Source organism: Polypterus senegalus, chromosome 8, assembly GCF_016835505.1.
Source record: "Polypterus senegalus isolate Bchr_013 chromosome 8, ASM1683550v1, whole genome shotgun sequence".
Taxonomy (NCBI): domain Eukaryota; kingdom Metazoa; phylum Chordata; class Cladistia; order Polypteriformes; family Polypteridae; genus Polypterus; species Polypterus senegalus.
The window spans coordinates 140,664,828-140,687,779 of record NC_053161.1 but is presented as its reverse complement, the minus strand read 5'-3'; the positions used below and the strand labels follow the sequence as shown (position 1 = coordinate 140,687,779).

The following is a 22,952-nucleotide window of genomic DNA, read 5'->3' as shown; positions in this document are numbered from 1 at the left end:
CTTGAGCAATTGGACAGTATGTATAAGCCTAATGCTGCAGAGTGGACGCAAGTATTAAGACGGAAACTCTGAACCACCTGGGTGACTGTGAGTCGGGGAAATAGAAACGGTGCGCCTTGGACGTGGAATCAAAGCTTTCATCGAGGAGAGGGTGCCGGTGGAGAGGCTGATTTTGGGTTACAATGGGAGACAGTGAGGCAAAATATTGCAGAAAAATATAAGAAAGGCACAGACTGGTCCCTTATCACATCCGCTAAGCAAAAGAAAGACGAGACAGTTGATGAATCACTCAGGGTTGGAGAATGTCGATGATCGAACCCGTGCTGCAGTTACTCCTTTTGTCTCGGGATTGAAATCTGATATACAGACCAAAGTACGAACTTCCTGTATTGGGTGGGAGTCCGCTGCATTTGAGGAAGTCAAGCAACACGCGGAACATGCTGTAAAACAAACCAAGCAAAAAGAGTCTGACACTCAAACTAAGCTGATAGCCGCCCAGATGAACTATTACACAGGAGGGGCTTTAGCAAGAGGACGAGGAGTTGGTTTTCGGGGACGTGGTAAAGGACGAGGGCGAGGTCGAGGCTTTGGAGCCCCGTCCGCTGAACAATCAGAAAACCTCTTTACACCCTCCTCCTTTAATCCCAGTATGGCTCCGTATTCCTGTTATAACTGTGGCAAATCTGGACATTTCCGCCGGGACTGTCCTCAGAAACAGCAACAATCCCCGAAACCCCCTCCCCCGCCTGTTTTTCCTGATAAGTCGGATCAAGAGCATTGGAACATGCAGGGACCCCCAGCCACTCGCTTCAGTAGCCACTGCTCACTCATAGCTCAGAGACTGATCCCTTATTGACGTTGCTTGTCAATGGCACAGAGACTGTTTTCCTAGTTGACACTGGGACCACTCGGTCCACCCTCTCGCTGGCTAGGGTCCCTGCCTCGAAAGAGACTGTTACTGTACTCACTGCCTCTGGACAGCCTCATCTTCTGCATGTCTCCAAACCTCTTCAAGTCCAGTCACGTTCTGGGGGACCTACCCTGCTGCACCAATTTCTTTTAAATCAGCTCTGCCCTGTTAACCTTCTAGGAAGGGATCTCATGACGAAGCTTTCTCTCTCTATTTATATGACTGACCAAGGATTTTTCTGCTCAACCCCCAAGTTACTGTGCCAAATTGCCCCTTACCCCAAACCCTCCTTTGCAGCCTGGTCTCTAAATATTTCCCCACACACCATTCTCCTTAAAGCCCTACACTCTTTTCCCTCCTGTCTTTTTCCCCATTTACATATCCCTGACACTTTATACTGTACTGCCCAATATTTCCCTGTAGAAGTAGACACCCCCTGGCTAGAATCTTTTCTTTCTTCAGGCACTTGCCCTGAAACCCTTCACATCCCCTGCATCTTCATTTCATCCACAAAAGCTGCTGCATCCGTCCATCTTACAAGTTCACAGAGTATCTTTTATCTCGGAGGTTCAGTACCCCATGTTTCATTAGCCAAATCAAGTACTGTCCATTGGGTGGAAATCGGACCATGGGTAGAACAATGTCTTAATAGAACAAACTGGTTACATGTTGCTCCAGGTATTTTTGATACCTCAGACCATTTGATAACTAAAGTTGTGCTTCAAACTGATTTTTTAGTACATCATGCTTTGTGCTGTCCTTCCTTTTCTGCTTTTTCATTGCAAACTACTTTCCCTTCTTGGCTCTCTACGCTCCCTGATTCACTGTGGTCCCAGGGAAAAAATGATTATGGAAGAATAGCCCACTGTGAGCCTCTGGTGATCTACCCAAAATCCTCCTTCCGCCTGCACCGTGCCCAGTATCCACTGTCTCCCAAAGCAGAGGCTGGCATCTCCGCCGTACATTCCGATCTCGTGAAACGTGGTGCTATTATTCCAATTAAAAATTCTCCAGTTAATTCCCCCATTTTACCTGTAAGAAAGGCTGATGGTTCATGGCGCTTTGTTCAAGACTTACAACAAGTGAATTCTGCTATCTTTCCTAGGGCTCCTATCGTCCCTAATCCTTCCACTATCCTTTCTACAATCCCTCCTTCAGCTCGGTACTTCTCCGTTATCGACCTGGCTAATGCTTTCTTTTCCATCCCTGTACACCCTGATTCTCAATTTTGGTTTGCCTTTACTTTCCAAAACCATTGTTGGACATGGACTGTCATGCCTCAGGGATATACTGAAGCGCCTTGTGTATATGGAAAAGCGCATGCTCAAAATTTAGAAGGGTTTTGGCCAGATTGAAATAGTACATTAATAAAGTATGTAGATGACATTATGTTATGTAGTGCTACGGAAGAAGATTGTGCACAGGACACTCAGAAACTATTGTTGTTTCTGGCGGAAAATGGCCATAAAGTCTCAAAGGCTAAACTGCAGTTAATTCAAACAACTGTAAAATATCTAGGTCATGACATCACTTGTGGAACAAGAGCTCTCTCTAGCGATCGCATTAACACCATTCAAAATCTTCCTAGACCTGTCACAAAACAACAGGTTATGTCTGTATTGGGCATTCTAGGTTACTGCCGGCAATGGATTCTAAATTTTACTGAAAGAGCACAGCTGTTGCAACAATTGGCTAATACTCCTGGCATCAACAGGCTGAGGAGGCTCTCTGTGATTTAAAAAGCGCTCTCATCTCTGCGACTGCGCTCGGCCTCCCGGATCACTTTCGTCCATTCACTCTGTTCGTGGACGAAAAGGGGGGATATATGAATGCAGTTTTAACACAATTACATGGGGACAAACAAAGGCCAATAGCTTATTTTTTGAAAAAATTGGATCCTGTGGCTGCAGCACTTCCGCCTTGCCTTAGGGCTGTGGCTGCCACAACAGAAGCTGTGCTAGCCAGTACAGATATAGTGCTCATGAGCCCCCTAACAGTAAAAGTGCCTCACGCTGTACATTCCATTTTAGTACAGGCTAAGACCTCACATCTCACTACTGCTAGGGCAATACACTATCAGAATGTACTTTGTACCTTGTCAAATGTTACAATTAAAAGATGCTCCATTTTAAATCCAGCCACTCTTCTGCCAACTAATAATGAAGGCGAACCGCATAATTGCCATGATGAAATAGCAAAGGTTGTAAAGCCTGTAGATCTACAGGAAACACCTTTAGAAACTGGAGAAATTATTTTTGTAGACAGATGTTCTTTGAGATTGGAAAATGGAGCACCCTCAACTAGTTACACAGTGGTCAAAGGGGACCGCCTGCTGAAGGCAAATCGAATTTCATCAAGTTTGAGTGCACAAGCAGCTGAACTAATAGCGCTCACCCGAGCATGTCAGCTGTCCGAAGGAAAAATCATAATTTATACAGATTCCAGATATGCCTTTGGAGTCTGCCATGATCATGGGACATTATGGAAATTGGGGGATTTAAGACCAGTACTGGCAAGCCCATCCAACATCAAAAGTTAATCGAATCCCTCTTAGACGCCATAACTAAACCATCAAAACTAGCGATCGTTAAATGTCAAGCTCACACAGGAAAACAGGATCCTGTCAGCAAAGGAAATTAATTAGCTGACTATTTTGCTAAACAGGCTGCATATAATAACACATCAATCTCTTTATTCCAACAGAGAAATGATCAGGACCCTGATAATCAGATTGTTTCTTTACAGAGTGCAGCCAAGGACATCGAAAAGAGAAAATGGTCCAAAAATGGGTCCCTCTCCGATGGAGTTTGGACTCATAAGCAAACTAACAAACCTTTCCTCCCAAAGGCTTCCTTCCCAGGTATGGCAAAAATTGCCCATGGCCTCGACCATGCTGGAAGAGACGCCATGGTTCGAGATGTTAAAAAACATTGGGAAGCTGTAGGCTTCTCTACATATGCAGAGCAGTTCTGCAGACGCTGTGCATTATGTCAAAAATTTCATGTGGGAAAAGGCACCCAGGTAAGTCCCGCCGTTACTCCTAATCCAATGGGTCCGTTTGAACACCTTCAAATGGATTTCATTGAATTAACCCCGTCTAAAGGTTACCGATATTGCCTTGTGATTGTCGATGTGTTCTTCCGATGGGTAGAAGCTTTCCCTTCTAAACACAATGATGCTAAAACCGTAGCCAAAGCTCTGATTAAAGAAATTATCCCTAGATGGGGCATACCGCAGAAGTTTGAAACAGATAATGGTACTCACTTTGTGAATTCTATTATAAATGAATTAACTACCTGGCTCCAAATCAATGTACAGTAATCCCTCCTCGATCGCGGGGGTTGCGTTCCAGACCCCCCCGCGATAGGTGAAAATCCGCGAAGTAGAAACCATATGTTTGTGTGGTTATTTTTATATATTTAAAGCCCTTCTAAACTCTCCCACCCTGTTAACATTATTAGAGTCCTCTAGACATGAAATAACACCCTTAAATCAAACGTTTAAACTGTGCTCCATGACAAGACAGAGACGACAGTTCTTTCTCACAATTAAAAGAAAGCAAACATATCTTATCTTCAAAGGAGCGCCATAAAGGAGCGTCAGGAACAGAGAATGTCAGAGAGAGCGCTCGCAAAGAAAAGCAAACAATCAAAAAATCAATACATGCTTTTAAGTATACAGAAGCACCGCAATAAAGCGGCATTTTGTAGAGGAGTGTCCGTGTCCTCTGTGCAAACAGCCCCTCTGCTCACACCCCCTCCGTCAGGCAGAGAGCGAGAAAGATAGAGAGAAGCAAACAAGCACAGTGCTGGGAAGCATATCTTATAGCATTGAGGAGTTTTAGTTAATATGCAATACATGCTCTGATTGGGTAGCTTCTAAGCCATCCGCCAATAGCGTCCCTTGTATGAAATCAACTGGGCAATCAAACTGAGGAAGCATGTAACCTAAATTAAAAGACCCATTGTCCGCAGAAAGCGGCGAACCAGCGAAAAATCTGTGATATATGTTTAGATGTGCTTACATTTAAAATCCGCGATAGAGTGAAACCGCGAAAGTCAAAGCGCGATATAGCGAGGGATTACTGTACATCATTATTGTAAATACCATCCACAGAGTGGGGGTATTATAGAACGATATAATGGCACCCTAAAGGCTAAGCTTGCAAAAATTTGTGAACAAACCAATTTATCCTGGCCAGATGCTCTACCCCTGGCTTTAATGGGATTGAGAGGACGGACACACCGACAATTGGGACTATCACCGTTCGAAATTCTGACCGGACATCCCATGCCCGTTGGCATGGTTGTAGGTAATATGAATTTGCATACTGTGGACAATGATCTTCTCTCCAGTCTTGCAGTCTGAGTCTCGTTAAAGGAAGTCCACCAGCAGGTTAATCAGGCCTGGAGGACCAGCCCACCTTCTAAGGATTCACCAATTCCCTTGGGTACCTGGTTCGAGACACTCACAGGAAACACTGGCATCAGCCTAGGTGGAGAGGACCATTCCAAGTTCTTCTATCCACACCTCATGTCGTGAAGGTTGAAGGACTGCCTGCCTGGATCCACGCATCGCATTGCAAAAGATGGCTCTCTTAAAACTACTTTTTCTATTGTCTGCTGCCCGCACACTTTCAGGCTACTCAAGAATGGGTGGTGATATCCTTCTTTATAAGATGAAATTGAACCGGAACGAGAAATACCCGAATATCACAGTCACGCAGCGACTCACCACTTCAGTGCAAATTGATTTCTGTTCAGTTGTAGACTGTGGAGTCGGACGACAAAAACAATGGGTCTGGTCTGACAAATATGTTTGCGTCTCAGCTCCTTTCGTCTCTGAGGACTGGTGCGGTCGATGGAACCTTGTCTTTGCAAATACAGGACCAGATGACTGGGGGTATTTCCCTTTTAAAAGCCAGGAATACAGCTTAAAGGCTCGATTTTCTATAATTAAGGGACATGCCACTAATGACTGTGGTGAAAATCAATGTAATCCTCTGATTATTACAATTAAGGACCCTACTGTTCATGACGCTGGTACTTATATCCTTGGGGCTTATGTCTCAGGAAGTGACCCCTTGGGAAAATTTAATATTAGGGTACGGGACCCCCTTCCTTCCCCCTCCAATGTTTCTCTTAACTCCTCCACCCTTGTCACCACTCCTTCGCCTGACGAATCGGCCCCTATAGTTCGTATGTTGAACCTAACCACCTTAACAAGCACCTTTTCAGTAGAAACTGGCTATGGAGACCAGAATAGATGGTTGCAGTGGGTAATCTATTCAGCAAAACAGGTTAACCGTTCCCATTGCTATGCTTGCGCAGCTGCACACTCTTATTTAGCTACAGTCCCTTTCCCACTATCCGACATTTCTGACCCCACTGGGTTAAATTGCCTTCTCTACTTATTTACTGCCCCCAAAACCCCCACTAATTCTAATTGTGCTACTCTATCTTTTCTTTTCCCCCCCACCCGTCATATGACTACCCCCCATGTTTCAGTCCCACGAAGGCAATTACACATGTTTTAAATCAAATGGAACTGCTTGGGTAGGAGAATTACCTTCCTCCTTCTGCTCCCAAACCTTCCATGTCAACTCCTCCTCTTTTAATTCCACTCTTTCACTATTTCTACTTTCCCAAACTACCCCTAGATCTGATATTTGGTGGATGTGCCGTAGGTCAAAACTATTTGATATCTTGCCTTCCGATTGGTCTGGCACTTGTGCCCCTGTACAGCTAGTTATGCCTTTCCGATTACTGTCCTTACCCCCTTCACACTCTCCGTATCACTCCTCTTATTCCCAGCCCTCCACTCTTTCCCACCGAACCCGTTCCCTCCCAGGCTCCTCTTCTGGGTTTTCCCTACACGGCCCAGGAGTATATATTGATTCCATAGGAGTTCTCAGAGGAGTCCCTGACAAATTTAAAGCAAGGGATCAGGTGGCTGCTGGGTTTGAATCCATAATACCCCAGGTCACCATTAATAAGAATGTGGAATGGATAAACTACTTATATTATAACCAACAGCGATTCCTCAACTTCACTAAAGAAGCTGTGGAAGGTATTCATGAGCAATTAGACCGTACCTCCCTAATGACTTGGCAAAATCGCTTGGTCCTAGATATGTTACTTGCTGAGAAAGTTGGAGTGTGTGCTATGTTTGGTGACGCCTGTTGTACATATATCCCTAATAATACTGCACCTGATGGTTCTATTACCCGTGTACTAGCTGGCCTTACAGCCCTTTCTAATGAACTTGCCACTAACTCTGGCATCCCCAACCCTTGGGATCAGTGGTTTATATCCCCCTTTGGATCCTGGAGGCAATGGTTAAAGTCAGTGTTTACTTCTCTGGAAGTAGCATTTATCGTCCTTCTCCTTGTTAGTTGTTGCATCTTTCCTCTTATTCGCTATATTGTATCTAAGTACTTCACTGCTTCCATGGTCAAGGCCTATATGTTACACGAGGAACGTATGCTGCAAGTTGCCACATCTGTTTCCTCATCCCATTATTCCTCTCCCCCTCCTTCCCTCCTCCATCTAATTACCTCTACCTTGTCACGTCCCAGATTGTCAAAAAGGGGGGAATGTGAAAAAAATAAAAATATAGGTCAATAACTTGTGCTTGACAAATCTGAATGTACGTAACAGAAAGCATGTTCTACGGGGTGTGTGGTAGGAGTCATGCAGGCCCTGCATGCTTACACTGTACGAGACAAGTGCTGCTTCTTGGGTGTCTAACGGGTGTAGACTCATCAGGCCCCAACAGATGTACTCCACCCTTAAATTATTTGATAATGCTTATGTAACTAAAGTCCTAAAGCCCTATAAGAATGGGGGACACGGGCCCCTCGGTGCAGATGAAGGGCGGTGTCCTAGGACTGTGCTTCTCTGACATTTAACCTTTGCCTGGTGTGTATCAATAAAGGATTTTAACTAACTTTAATTATATCTATATATTATATATTTTATTTTTTTCTCCAGCCTTTGTAGTTTTTTTTTGTTTTTTCTGTCCACCCTGGCCATCGGACCTTACTCTTATTCTATGTTAATTAATGTTGACTTATGTTTATCTTTTATTGTGTCTTCTATTTCTCTATTCATTTTGTAAAGCACTTTGAGCTACATTTTTTTGTATGAATATGTGCTATATAAATAAATGTTGATTGATTGATTGATTGATATCTCTCTGTCTTCAGTCACAAGAAAACGACACCTTACAAAAGTGTCCACAGTTTAAAAGTTTTTTAACAACAATATGAATAAGACTTTAATTGTTTTTTCCTTGCATGAACTTTTGATCTCAGTAACAGCTGCCAGCTGCTAGTCTTAGCCACACAATACTGGTGTTAGTAGACCGAATGCAGAGAACACAGCCTTGCATAGAAGAAACTTTAATTGAAAATGGCAGTATATCACTATTATATACTGCTCAAAAAATTAAAGGAACACTTTTTAATAAGAGTATAGTATCCAGTCAATGAAACCTTTGGGATATTGATCTGGTCAGTTAAGTAGCAGAAGGGGTTGTTAATCAGTTTCAGCTGCTTTGGTGTTAATGAAATTAACAACAGGTGCACTAGAGGGGCAACAATGAGACGACCCCCAAAACAGGAATGGTTTAATAGGTGGAGGCCACTGACATTTTTCTCTCCTCATCTTTTCTGACTGTTTTCTCACTAGTTTTGCATTTGGCTACGGTCAGTGTCACTACTGGTAGCATGAGGCGATACCTGGACCCTACAGAGGTTGCACAGGAAGTCCAACTTCTCCAGGATGACACATCAATATGTGCCATTGCCAGAAGGTTTGCTGTGTCTCCCAGCACAGTCTCAAGTGCATGGAGGAGATTCTAGGAGACAGGCAGTTACTCTAGGAGAGCTGGACAGGGCCCCTCGTAGAAGGTCCTTAACCCATCAGCAGGCCCGGTATATGCTCCTTTGGTCAAGGAGGAACAAGATGAGCACTGCCAGAGCCCTACAAAAAGACCTCCAGCAGGCCATTTGTGTGAATGTCCCTGACCAAACAATCAGAAACATACTTCATGAGGGTGGCCTGAGGGCCCAACAACCTCCAGTGGGCCCTGTGCTCACTGCCTGGCACCATGGGGCTTGATTGGCATTTGCCATAGAATACCAGAATTGGCAGGTCCACCGCTGTCACCCTTTGCTTTTCACAGATGAGAGCTGGTCACCCTGAGCACATGTGACAGACGTGAAAGGGTCTGGAAAAGCCATGGAGAATGTTATGCTGCCTATGACATCATTCAGCATGAACAGTTTTGGTGGTGGGTCAGTGATGGTCTGGGGAGGTATATCCATAGAGGGATGCATGGACCTCTACAGGCTAGACAATGGCATCTTGACTGTCATTAGGTATCGGGATGAAATCCTTGGACCCATTGTCAGACCCTATGCTGCTGCAGTGGGTCCTGGGTTTCTCCTGGTGCACGACAATACCTGGCCTTATGTGGTGAGAGTATGTAGGCAGTTCCTGGAGGATGAAGGAATTGATACCATTCACTGGCCTCAACACTTGCCTAACCTAAATCCAATAAAACACCTCTGGGACATTATGTTTCATTCCATTTGACACCACCAGGTTGCACTTCAGACTGTCCAGGAGCTCAGTGATGTCCTGGTCCAGATCTGGGAGGATATCCCCCAGGACACCATCCATCGTCTCATTAGGAGCATGCCCCGACATTGTCAGGCATGCATACAAGCAGCACGTGGGGGCCATATAAACTACTAAGTACGATTTTGAGTTGCTGCATTGAAATTTTGGCAAAATGGACTAGCCTGCCGCATCATTTTTTCATACTTTCTGTAGGTTGATCATTTTCATTTCTATCAAACAATGTAGAATCCTTTCATTCCTAACACCTTACCCCGTCCATATCAGTATAGATATTCAGCATGATTTTTTTTCTTATTGAGATCTGATGCGTTTTCAAAGTGTTCCTTTAATGTTTTTTGAGCAGTTTTAAGAAATGTCAAAACTTTAAAAATGGTAATGGTAAAATTTTCTGGACTTTCCAGAGGAGTAAAAGATGAGACTCTCAAACCATTACCTTTACTTCATAAATATGTACTGATAAGGACTGTCAAAATTACATTGAGCAGTAAAGGACTTGGATTTTTCACCTTGGCTGAGACAAGCTTTAAAAAGTCATTGGCTTCAAATAGAAAGAACCAGCAAAAGAGGAAGCAGGAAAAGCACAGCCACCAAGATCACTGATACAGCAAGTCTTCCGAGTTGGAGAAATGTTAATCTTAAGAGACTGAACACGAACACATATTGGGTGTGTCGGCCAGCATAATCTATAAAGCTGCTGAAACATCTACTGTATGTTGTATAGTGATTTGTCACATCCATTTGCTTTGCTTCTACTTTTGGAATATTAGGACTGTTAAAGAGTATAATGACTGAAACAATTAACTAAACCAGCCACAAGCCTCTGCTACTGGGGTCTGTAGGTTAGGGGAGAGGAGGATGTGGAGTCAGCACTAGGTGAAGTTGGACCAGAATCCTGGATGTAAGTGGCCTCCATCCCAGCCAGATGAACGCAAGGATAAGAATATAAGAGTTGAGGTGGAGGACATATTTGTGGGTCTGCATAACAAAGTTAGGATAGTGTCATCCAAAAACTCTTTCACAATTAAACAGTTATCTCTTGTATTATTTTCTTACATATCATGGCCTTTTTCTTCCATTAATAAAGGTCCAATACAATTTTTTATTAGGCAGTTTTCAATTTTATTGTATGTTGGTAAATGTATCATCCTTTCTAACACTTGTATGTATTGCTCATGTTACAACGATGCCATGGACACTAAAGAAGGTGATGCACACAATACGGTGTGGATACCTCAAATTAGATTTATACTTCCAAATCTCTAATCCTGAAAGCGACTAAGTCAACACTCTTGTTTGTTAATTCATCTTTCTTATTTTACATAATGTTTATGTAATAACTCTAATTTCATTGTTCCTTTTATTTTATGTCACTTCTCAAACATTCAGGTTCTACAGAACATGGTTTTAATACATGTACATTGAAATAAATGCTTTAATCAGTTGTATATACAAGAACAACAGTGACTCAAATAACCTGGTAGAAAACAGAGCTACCTCCACTGTCCAGATCCCGGAGAGGCCACAGGATGGTGTAAGCAATCTGCTGTGATGTGTAAAATAAAGGAGCAGTGCAACAGGTTGGTTCATTTGAATGCTGTATTTCAGAGCCAAATTCATCCATGACGTACCACACTGGAAGTTTTTCCTCGGCAGTCTGTTAATACATAAGTAACAGATGATGAACCAAATGAATAATCTAGCAGACAATAAAATATGTAAAGACAGATTATAACTTTACTTAGTCAAGGAAATAGCAATACAAACCTAAGGGAAAAAGAGTAATCAGAAACTCATGAAGTGAAAATGATGCCCTTTCAGCATACTGTATGTGAAGTCTGATCTTTACCTTAAATTATATCAGTATGGTAATTATGTGCAGTATACTGGAAACAAGGCGGCCTTGGTGCTTTACATACAGACTGAAATGGCTCTAGAGATTCAGGTGGCACAACTACTAAAAAATCTGTAGGCTCCAAGAGGTGACTTGAGGACATAGTTGTTTATGTGAATAAATTGGTAAAGTGTCAACTGACCACACCATCTTAGAAATGGAAACATAACCAGCCAGGCTATCCTTCAGATGACAAGGTAACAAGCTAGAGATATGTAAGAGAGATATCAAACGGTGGAACATAATGGACTTATCTACAAGACTATTGATGTTTGATCTGGCTGTGCATTTTAACCATTAACATAATCAAGCATGATCTAGCAATGTGACCTTATTTAATAGGGGTTTGCACAGGATATATGTGGGTATGTCTAAAGCTGCAGAGACATTCAGTAAGCCTCATTACACTTCCCTACAGCCTCTAAGAGTGTATGACACCCAACCAAGATCCAGGATGGACAGAGACAGAAAAGAAAGGAGTATTCTGCCAGGCCTTCCAAGGTGTTTGAACCTCTCCTGGTTGCTGTATATCATTTAGGAAATGACCATATACTCAAATAGTAGTGAGAAAAGCACTATATAAATGTAAAGAATTATTATTATTAGTATGCTCAAATACTTAAATGACTTGCAAAAAATGCTATTGATTAGATTAAACAAAGTTTACTGGTAATGATTTCTGATGTATTAGTACAGCTGTAAAATTCTAATAATAATAGTAATGATCAAACAATGTGTACAGCCAACCAACGCAGCACAAGCGAGTATACATCACAATAAAGTGTTTAAATGTTAAAGACATATGTGAGCTCTTTTCTATCATTGCTCCAACACTTGTCTTGATGGGGTGTGCACAATAGCAAGTGTAGCAAGGAATATACACAAAAAGTGCACATACAGAAAATACTCAGTGTTTCATGCAAGAGAGTCTGATACCTTGTAAACCCTGTGGGTTTACATAGATGTAGAGGTGGCTTAGTGTTGTGCAAACATTTCAGAGAAGGTTTTATCTCTGGTAAGAAGTCTGGGAGCTCTTCAGGGAGACAGCATAAGAAAACAATTGTAAATATACTTGATCAAAATCAAAAAAAGAGGTCCACGATTCCACAACACTTGTAAAAACATAAATTTTACTAAAGGTACAAAATTATCATAAATTTATTTCTTATAAATAAATTGACTCTTCCCATTACTTCCCATTAATGAGAATATATGGACACCCATATACTGCTTACCATCATATACTACTTAAAGTGCAGATGAAGTTTAAGAAACAGTGACTATAATAACTCTAAACATTCCAGCTAAGAGGCCTAAGAGTGTTTTAAAAAAAAAAACCCAATAACATCAGTTTTCTTTAATTGTATTTATGCTTTAAGACACACAATCCAACTTAAGGACTGAGAAAGAAAAACTGAAGATTACAAATCAAAAAACAGTTAAGAAACTTGCATTAGGTGTCCACTGCAGATGTAATATAGAAATACAGTAAAAAAAAAAACCTGTCCCCAACGTAAAAGTGTTTGATTATTTCTCTCTATTATGAAAGAAAATCTTGAGACAAGGCTATTGCCAAGAGATTTTTTTCAAGTACTGCCCTCCTCTCAACCATTTCAGGTTAATGGCCCATGTCCATGGTCCTCTCACCTCTCTTTCATGTGAATGCTTTTGTCAGGCACAGTTCCTGCTCTTTCTTCTATATTAATAAAAGGCAAAGCCCTCACTGACTGACTGACTGACTCACTCACTCACTCACTCATCACTAATTCTCCAACTTCCCGTGTAGGTGGAAGGCTGAAATTTGGCAGGCTCATTCCTTACAGCTTACTTACAAAAGTTAGGCAGGTTTCATTTCGAAATTCTACGTGTAACGGTCATAACTGGAACCTACTTTCGTCCATATATACGGCTCGGTCGCTGTGTAAGGCAGAGTTGTGTCTGCCCATATAAGGCCGCCCATCAGCAGCTATCCAATAGACACGCTGCCGCGAAATATTTGCGGGTGAAGGACTGTTCTTATGCAAATGAAGATGAGATGGTCAGGCACAAACTCAGCAAAAGTGCGAGAGAAACTTTTAAGTGCCGGGTCTTAGCTAACATTAATTAAATAGAGCCGTGGACATCGCAAGATCGCACGACATAGCACAAGCACAGCTGAGAACCTTCAATGCATGTACTCCGGGCGGCTCACGTGAACTGACTTTGCAGTTGTGATGTAACAACCCTCTGACGCTAAACAAGCCTTTTGTACACATATCAATAGGAAAGCAAGGTGTAAAGCTTAAGTTTAAATTATGTTCATAGACACGCTGCCGCTAAATATTCGCAAGTAAATCCACAACTTAATACCGGGAATGCCTGTTAAACATCTTAGATTCACGACTAACGATTTGGGTAGTGATCACTTCGATGAATGAAACCTGTTCAAAAAAGGCATTACACAATTGAGAAGGCAGCAAAAGAATATGAAGCGAGTGACGCATACAAGCATATTCATAAGTGCAGCTACTTCGGAAACAAAGCAAGCTGTAAACCTTAAGTTTAAATTAAGTTCATAAGCAGGCTGCCGCTGGCGTTTCACATGCCTAAAACGAATACGATATTTGCGAGATACAAGTATAATGAGAAGATGCATGGTATAAACGAGACTTTTGATCACTTTGTAGCTGAGTTAAAATTGCTGTAACGGAGTTAAAATTGCTGATGAAGGACTATGCTTATGCAAACGAATAGGAAAGCGGGGTATAAAGCTCAACTCTAAATTAGGTTCATAGACATGCTGCCGCTGGCGTTTTTCATGCCTAAGACGAATACAATATTCACGAGATAGATCGCACTAGATAGCACAAGCACGGCTGAGAATCTTCGATGCATGTACTCCGAGCGGCTCACGTTAACTGACTTTGTTCTGGCTTTAACTACTGTGAAATAACCAGACATAAACTGGAAGCATGAGTCTGTGCCTTTTAATAATCTCGAGAGAGAAACATAGTGGCAGCGTAGGTGATGGAACTGCGGCGAAAGTCACGCCAGTTTGCTGTTAAAAGTTCAGGACGTGGAGACGCTCACACAAAAGGAAAATGGAGGGTCTGAGACTGTCGCTGACATTAAGCCTCGATGCTAAAGACCTGGCGAAGTCATGAAGAACATGGAAGGACGACTTCAGATTATTCACAGAACTTGCAATGCCGGAGGCAGAGGAAAACACTAAGGTCAGATTATTCCGTTATCTTATTGGAGAGAGCGGCAGAGAATTGTGTCAAGCGATGACCGGTGATGTAAGACCTGATGAGTTAACCATGAGCTTGATGATACGTAAATTTGATGAACATTACAACCCAAAAATAAACGAAATTGTAGAGAGGTACAGATTTTTTTTCAAGAAATCACGCAAGGGGAGAAAATATAGACGACTATGTCACAGATCTGAGAGTGTTAGCAGGCACATGCTATTTCGGGGTGATTAAAAGTTCCCTTATACGTGACCGAATTGTGTGCGGAACCAGTGATGCAAGTTTAGAGAGGTGCATACTAGGGATGCACCGAATGTTCGGCAACCGAATAATAAGTAAAAAGGGCGAATAAATTTTGCCGAACAATGACGTTTTAATGACGCGATCAAATAGTAACCCGCGTAGAGTGAGAGGCGCGCTTTATGCAGCAAAAATGTCAGCAGTGTGGAAGCACTTTAAAGCGTCAGAGAAAGAGGCAAAAACGGCTGTTTGCAGACACTGTTCTGCTGAATTGTCCAGAGGGGGTGCATCTGCAAAAACGTACAGCACTTCAAGTTTAATTTATCACTTAAAATCAAGACATCCCGAACATCATGCAGAGTACGAGAAAGACACGGCGGCGGCTACGGCAACAGCGAAAAGGAAAGTAGCTCCTCCCAGTCCTAGGACACCCACTCCATCTGTGGCTGACTTCTTTGAAAAGGCAAAAAAGTTTGCCAATGACAGTGCCAAAGCTAAAGGTATTACTAAAAGGATAATGGAATTCATCGCATTGGATGATCAACCATTCTCTGTTGTGGAGGATGTTGGATTTCGCAGGCTTATAGACCATATTGAGCCCCGTTACACCATGCCTAGTAGACGGCATTTCTCAGACGTGTGTTTACCTGAGATGTATAACGTCGTTTCAACTCATGTCCATGAGCTCTTGGCTACAGATATTGCAGCCCTCAGCTTCACGACTGATATTTGGAGCTTGGATGTGAGACCCACCAGTATGCCGAGTTTAACTGCACAGTGGATCGACACAGATTTCAAGCTACAAAAGATTGTGCTTCACTCACAAGAGTTTAGAGGGTCCCATACAGCTTTAGCCATATCCGAGGCGTTCGCCAACATGTTTGACACTTGGCGTATCGACCGATCTAAAGTGCATGCGGTAGTCAGTGACAACGCAAGAAATATAGCTAAAGCCATGGAAGATAGTGATCTGAAAGGCATACGGTGTATGGCACACACAATTCAACTGGCGGTCAATGAGGGATTGTTGAGTCAGCGCAGTATAGCAGATGTGATAGCGATAGGCAGGAAAATTGTTAGCCATTTTAAACATTCACCGCTTGCCTATGTGCGCCTACAATCTATCCAAGAACAGTTCAGAACGCCACAAAAACGTTTCCAACAAGATGTGAGCACAAGGTGGAACAGTACATATTATATGCTGGAAAGCCTTTTTGCGCAAAAGCGAGTCTTGGCTTCATACATAGCAGATCATGACCTGCCCGCAACATTCACCTCATACCAGTGGGTGTTAATCGAGAACGTTCTCTCTCTTCTCGCCCCCTTTGAGCAGATAACAAAAGAGATAAGCTCATCTGATACATCTGTGGCAGACGTCATACCTTTACTTGCAGCACTAAAGCGTCTTTTAAACAAAAAGGCTGAAACAGACCACGGAGTTAAAACAACTAAAAGTGTGCTCTTGGAAGCTGTCAGCACACGATTTAGTCAGGCGGACTCAGAACCCCTGTACTGCATCACGACTGTGCTTGAGCCACGATATAAAGATCATTACTTGGATGTGGGGAAAAAGCTGCGAACACGAGAAATGATCCAGGCCAAGTTGGATTTGGGAAAGCCGCTAGGTGATGGAGACGGTCAGGTGATGCACAGCGCAGGAGATGAAAATAGCTCAGAGTAAACGGGCTCATACTACAGATGAGCCGCGCACAGTCTCGCTGTCTGACATGTTCGATGAGATCCTCCAAGAGAATAACCCATTTGCAAGACAGAGGACAAGCTCAACCGCTCAACGGTTAGATGGTTATCTCTCAGAAGTCCCCATCCCCAGGAGCAATAGCCCTCTCGAATTTTGGAGGACCAATCAAGGCCGCTTTCCGACCTGGCGCAGATGGCACGCAGGTAGGCTACTTCTATGGGAAATTAATTTAAGATTTTATTTATATTTTGGATTATGGTAACACTTTATAAGTAGTTTATATTTTTAACATTAACTAACAATGAAAAACCCTTATTAAAAGCATTTATTAATCTTAATGTTAACATTTACTAATACAGTATTAAAACTAAGTATCACATTTTTAATTTTTGAATTAAAAAGTATCAAAAGTGGTAGGCCTATTTGTTAAAATTGTTAATGCACTTATACTAACATGAACTAAATATTTTTCATTATCTTACATTAACGAAGATTAATAAATACCATAACAAATGTATTGCTCAAATGTTAGTTAATGCAATAATGTTAACAAAAGGAAACATTGTAAAGTGTTACTACCTATATTTTATATTATGTATTTTGTACAAATTTAACTATTTTCAGTGTAGTAAAATAGTAGGCCTACACTGGGTTTCAACCATTTCATTATCTTGAAGACATTGTTTGTTTTGAAATGAGCAACTGTCAGAAAACTGCAATAAAAATTTCAACTATTCTGCAGGTACTTGTCTGCTCCATGCACAAGCACCGACAGCGAGAGACTGTTTAGTGCTGCATCTCATGTCATCGATGAGAAGAGGAACCGACTTTCATTTGAGAAAGCAGAGAAGCTACTTTTCATAAAGAAGAACCTGCCACTAGACATACAGTTACATTCTTTTAGCAGTCAGTTATAGGCCTAACATAGGCTATTCAAGAAGGGGGGCTTCAAAGATGGCCAAATAAAAATATTTTTTTATTTTACTAATTTATTTATTTTAAGTTACATTGTGCTTTGTTTGTATAATATCTGCTGGAATGTTAAAAAAAATTTTCAGTGTTAAATAAATATTTTGAAATTGTATTTTTGTTATTTGATTTATTTCTCTGAAAAGCAACACAAAATAGTAAAAGGCAAATTTTTACTATTTAATTATTGTAATGGTGAAAAAATTGGCAAAATAAATGGAAAAAAATGCAAAATACCACGATCGGCCTTCGGCCAAGCATTTCATTATTATTCGGCTTCGGCCAAGAATTTCATTTCGGTGCATCCCTAGTGCATACAAATATGCAGAGCCACAGAACTGTCGAAGGAGAACAGCAGAACAGTCACACAGGGTTCCCTATTCTATACTTCTCCCGGTGCGTCTCTCTAAACCCTTTGTGCGGGAACATTATCATAAGGCTTAACAATCCTATTGTTACATCTTCTATGTGCACCCAACCGTCCTTATTACGGAGTCTTCCTTGCTGTACCACTGGCTGCTTCTGTCCATTCACCTTCCCAGGTCTTTATTTAAACAGTTTTCCTTCTCACTTTTCTGCTCCTTCGCTGTCTTCTCCCTTTTTCGTTCAAAATATGCGCCTCCTTGCTTTTAGCGATTTGGGTAGTGAACACTTCAATGAATGAAACCTGTTATCTTTACAACGGTTGACAAACACAGAATGTAACTTGAACACAACACGTCTTCCAAATACGAACCTGATTGAAAGACATAATGATAATCAAATCCTTGATGACAGCAACACTCATAACAGTCACAAAACAATTACATTGACAATCAGGTTGTGTTATTTTTAAAATGTTTCCTTTTCTTTTTCATAACTTCTTTAACACACTACTTCTCCACTGTGAAGCGCGGGTATTTTGCTAGTCTCTTATAAATGTTGACATTTTCCTCACTTTAAGCTCCCAATAAAAGAAGACTTATGTCCAAATCTTATTGAAGAATTTCATCCCAAAGGATTATCAACAGAAGAAATAAGTACATGGGCAATCCTAGCACAGAGAAACGATGAAGTCAAACGAATTAACGCAAAAATTATCAATCGGTTACATGGCAAATTGGTTAAATGTGTATCAACAGACTATGCTGAAACAGTTGGTGGTGATGGTGTGTAAGATGACAACATCAACTTCCAATATCCCATAGAATATCTACAATTGTTAACATCATCCGGTCTTCCGCTGAATTACTGTTAAAAGAAGGATGTATTGTAATGTTATTGCATAATTTATGTATGAGTGATGGGCTATGCAATTGGACAAGATTAGTTGTAGTCAAAATTGGCCGAACAATTCTGATATGTAAAAATTAACAGGCGACAAGAAAGGCAATGTAGTTCATCTTCCGTGGATAACATTAGACACCAAAAGGAGATCTTGATATGCCATTTGTATTAAAACGTTTACAGTTTCCCATTAAAATAGCTTTTACTATGACAATTAACAGATCACAGGGACGAACATTCAAAAAGGTCAGTTTATTTATTAGAGAGAAAGAAACGATATTCACTCATGGGCAGTTATACGTTGCATTGTCAAGATGTAACTCCAAACACGGAATCAAAATTTAATGCGATATTAACGAAAAGTTAATTCTAAATATTGTTTTTACTGAGGTTTTACAGTAAAAATGTAATACATACATATACATATATACAGTGGGATGCAAAAGTTTGGGCAACCTTGTTAATAGTAATTATTTTCCTGTATAAATCATTGGTTGTTACGATAAAAAATGCCAGTTAAATATATCATATAGGAGACACACACAGTGAAATTTGAGAAGTGAAATTAAGTTTATTGGATTTACAGAAAATGTGCAATAATTGTTCAAACAAAATCAGGCAGGTGCATAAATTTGGGCACCGTTGTCATTTTATTGATTCCAAAACTTTTAAAACTAATTATTGGAACTCAAATTGGCTTGGTAAGCTCAGTGACCACTGACCTACATACACAGGTGAATCCTATAATGAGAAAGAGTATTTAAGGGGGTCAATTGTAAGTTTCCCTCCTCCTTTAATTTTCTTTAAAGAGTAGCAACATGGGGGTCACAAAACAACTCTCAAATGACCTAAAGACAAAGATTGTTCACCATCATGGTTTAGGGGAAGGATACAGAAAGCTATCCCAGAGATTTAAGCTGTCTGTTTCCACAGTTAGGAACATATTGAGGAAATGGAAGACCACAGGCTCAGTTCAAGTTAAGGCTCAAGTGGCAGACCAAGAAAGATTTGGATAGACAGAAGCGACGAATGGTGAGAACAGTCAGAGTCAACCCACAGACCAGCACCAAAGACCTACATCATCATCTTGCAGCAGATGGAGTCACTGTGCATCGTTCAACCATTCGGCGCACTTTACACAAGGAGATGCTGTATGCGAGAGTGATGCAGAGGAAGCCTTTTCTCCCACAGCACAAACAGTGCCGCTTGAGGTATGCTCAAGCACATTTGGACAAGCCAGCTTCATTTTGGAATAAGGTGCTGTGGACTGATGAAACAAAAATTGAGTTATTTGGGCATAACAAGGGCGTTATGCATGGAGGAAAAAAAACACAGCATTCCAAGAAAAACACCTGCTACCTACAGTAAAATATGGTGGTGGTTCCATCATGCTGTGGGCTGTGTGGCCAGTGCAGGGACTGGGAATCTTGTCAAAGTTGAGGGACGCATGGATTCCACTCAGTATCAGCAGATTCTGGAGACCAATGTCCAGGAATCAGTGACAAAGCTGAAGCTGCGCGGGCTGGATCTTTCAACAAGACAACGACCCGAAACACTGCTCAAAATCCACTAAGGCATTCATGCAGAGGAACAAGTACAACGTTCTGGAATGGCCATCTCAGTCCCCAGACCTGAATATAACTGAAAATCTGTGGTGTGAGTTAAAGAGAGCTGTCCATGCTCGGAAGCCATCAAACCTGAATGAACTAGAGATGTTTTGTAAAGAGGAATGGTCCAAAATACCTTCAACCACAATCCAGACTCTCATTGGAACCTACAGGAAGCGTTTAGAGGCTGTAATTTCTGCAAAAGGCGGATCTACTAAATATTGATTTCATTTCTTTTTTGTGGTGCCCAAAATTATACACCTGCCTATTTTTTTTGAACAATTATTGCACACTTTCTGTAAATCCAATAAACTTCATTTCACTTCTCAAATATCACTGTGTGTGTCTCCTATATGATATATTTAACTGACATTTTTTATCGTAACAACCAACGATTTATACAGGAAAATAATGACTATTAACAAGGTTGCCCAAACGTTTGCATCCCACTGTACATATACACACATAGAGTCGGTATAGAAAAGAATCACCCCCTTCGAAATATTCCTATTTTTTTTGCTTTACAGCCTTAAATGAAAACACACAAACAAATATTTTTTTTTCCAGCTTTACTTATTCAATACAATCTATAACAACCAAGTGAAAGATACCACAGCTACAGTTCAGAACAATTTTAAAAAATAAAAAACAAGAAATACTGATATTAATAAAGCATCTCCCCCCTCCTAAACAATATCTGTAAACTCAATCAGGTGTAAGTAATCACCATTTCCATTGTAGACCATGGTTACTGGCTTCCACCTGTGTTTAATTGTAATCAGTGTGATTAGTGAAGCATACAAACAGCTGTGCCTGGAGCATTCCCTTGCTTGGTAGTGCAACTGACAGCAAACAACTGATTATGGGCGGCAAGCCACTTTCAAAAGATCTCAGGGGCAGAGTTGTGGGCAGACACAAGGTAGGAGATGGATACAAAAAAATCTCAAAGGCTTTATCAATCCCAAGGAGCACAGTAAAGTCCTTAATAAAGAAGTGGCAAATGTTTGGTACTACAGTACTAGGACCCTCCCTGGATCGGCTGTCCCTCCAAACTGGATGGAATAGCAAGGAGGAAACTGTTAAGAGAGGCTACCAAGAGCCTAATGGCCACTTGAAGAAGTTACAGGATTTTATGGCAAAGAGTGATCATTGTGTGCATGCGACAACAATTTCACAAGCACTCCACAATTGTGGCTTGATCGGGAGGGTAGCAAGGAAAAAGCCACTTCTCAAGAAAGGCCACATTAAGGAGCTTTGCCAGAATGCACCTTGAAGATTCTGATGCCAAGTGGAAAAAGGTCTTATGGTCAGATGAGATCAAAATCAAACTATTACCTTGGCACCATGCTGTGAAAGCTTGCCTTCTTCTATTCCCATGGATATTTGCAAATATCATAATAGTAAGAAAAGGATCTGACACACTTCAATATAGGATTGTCTGATTCTAGCTTATACGAGCATTTAATAGAAAATTTATAATAAATAAAACTCTAAAACTCTAAAAACACTATCATCAAAACAGAGATGCAATAAATTTCATTTGAAACTGATATGACATTCAACTCCAGGGTTGACAGGTCCATGTGGACACTTACACCCTTTTTGCCTGGTCTGTCTTCATCTCTGTTTAAATAATTCTGCTCAGAGCAGCAAGTAAGCTAAAGATTAATAATAATTATTGTGTCACTGTGGTCTGTGTATTTCATGAGCTTTGCATCCATATTAACAGATTACTTATTAAATATTTTCATACACAATATATACTGTATTTTTATTTCTGATTATTATTACTATTATAATTAAAGGGCTTGCATTTTTATTATATATTGCTTGCCTTTGTTTTATTTCTTTTGCTATATACTGAATCATTGAAAAAGTATTTCTTAGGCTCTGCTGGCAGAAATGCAGAGAAAGTTATTGTGCTTCATGGAGATCTCTACAAAAAGGATGGCAAAACTCCTAGTTCAACAATGATTGGTTAATTTTGCCAAAACAATTTTATACTAAAGTTAGAAAAAGTGTTGCCAAACCCTGCCATTTTGAGATCTCACCACTGATGGACCTGCTGGAGAACAGAAGCTGCTGATCTTTTTAACCCTGGGACCACTACTCTGCATTACTTTATACTCCAACCCTCTATACACTCCCAGTATGTTCATCTCTGTCAACTTTTACTTTGGGTCTGCAGAAAAAGCTTAACCATGGATATATAGGCTGAGAGACTCTTTAATACAAGCTAAGTATAGACTTATTATTTCTGTTGTGGTTATTTTGTCACCGTTGTGGAGCACTTAGGAAATGCTTTGAACTCACTTTATTTATTTTTTCGATCTGGCTCCTCTTGATTTACCAGTATTTGAAACCCTCCACATATGATAAAATCGTTCAACTAATCTTGATATCTAGTTACGCAAGCCATCAAGTTTCTGGGGGTGCCCCCCTATTTTTGGCCCTCTACACTAGGAAAATCCCTCATTTTTAGGGCATTT

At 41.0% G+C, this 22,952-nt stretch overlaps 1 protein-coding gene across 1 annotated transcript in view; it reads right to left on the bottom strand.

The window, feature by feature from the left end:
- Nucleotides 1–22,952, bottom strand: part of ttll12 (tubulin tyrosine ligase-like family, member 12) — a 101,757-nt gene that overhangs the window by 57,600 nt on the left and 21,205 nt on the right. The window contains exon 4 of the mRNA XM_039761833.1: nt 11,053–11,212. Within this exon, the coding sequence (XP_039617767.1) occupies nt 11,053–11,212 (160 nt within the window). The remainder of the gene's footprint in view (nt 1–11,052; nt 11,213–22,952) is intronic.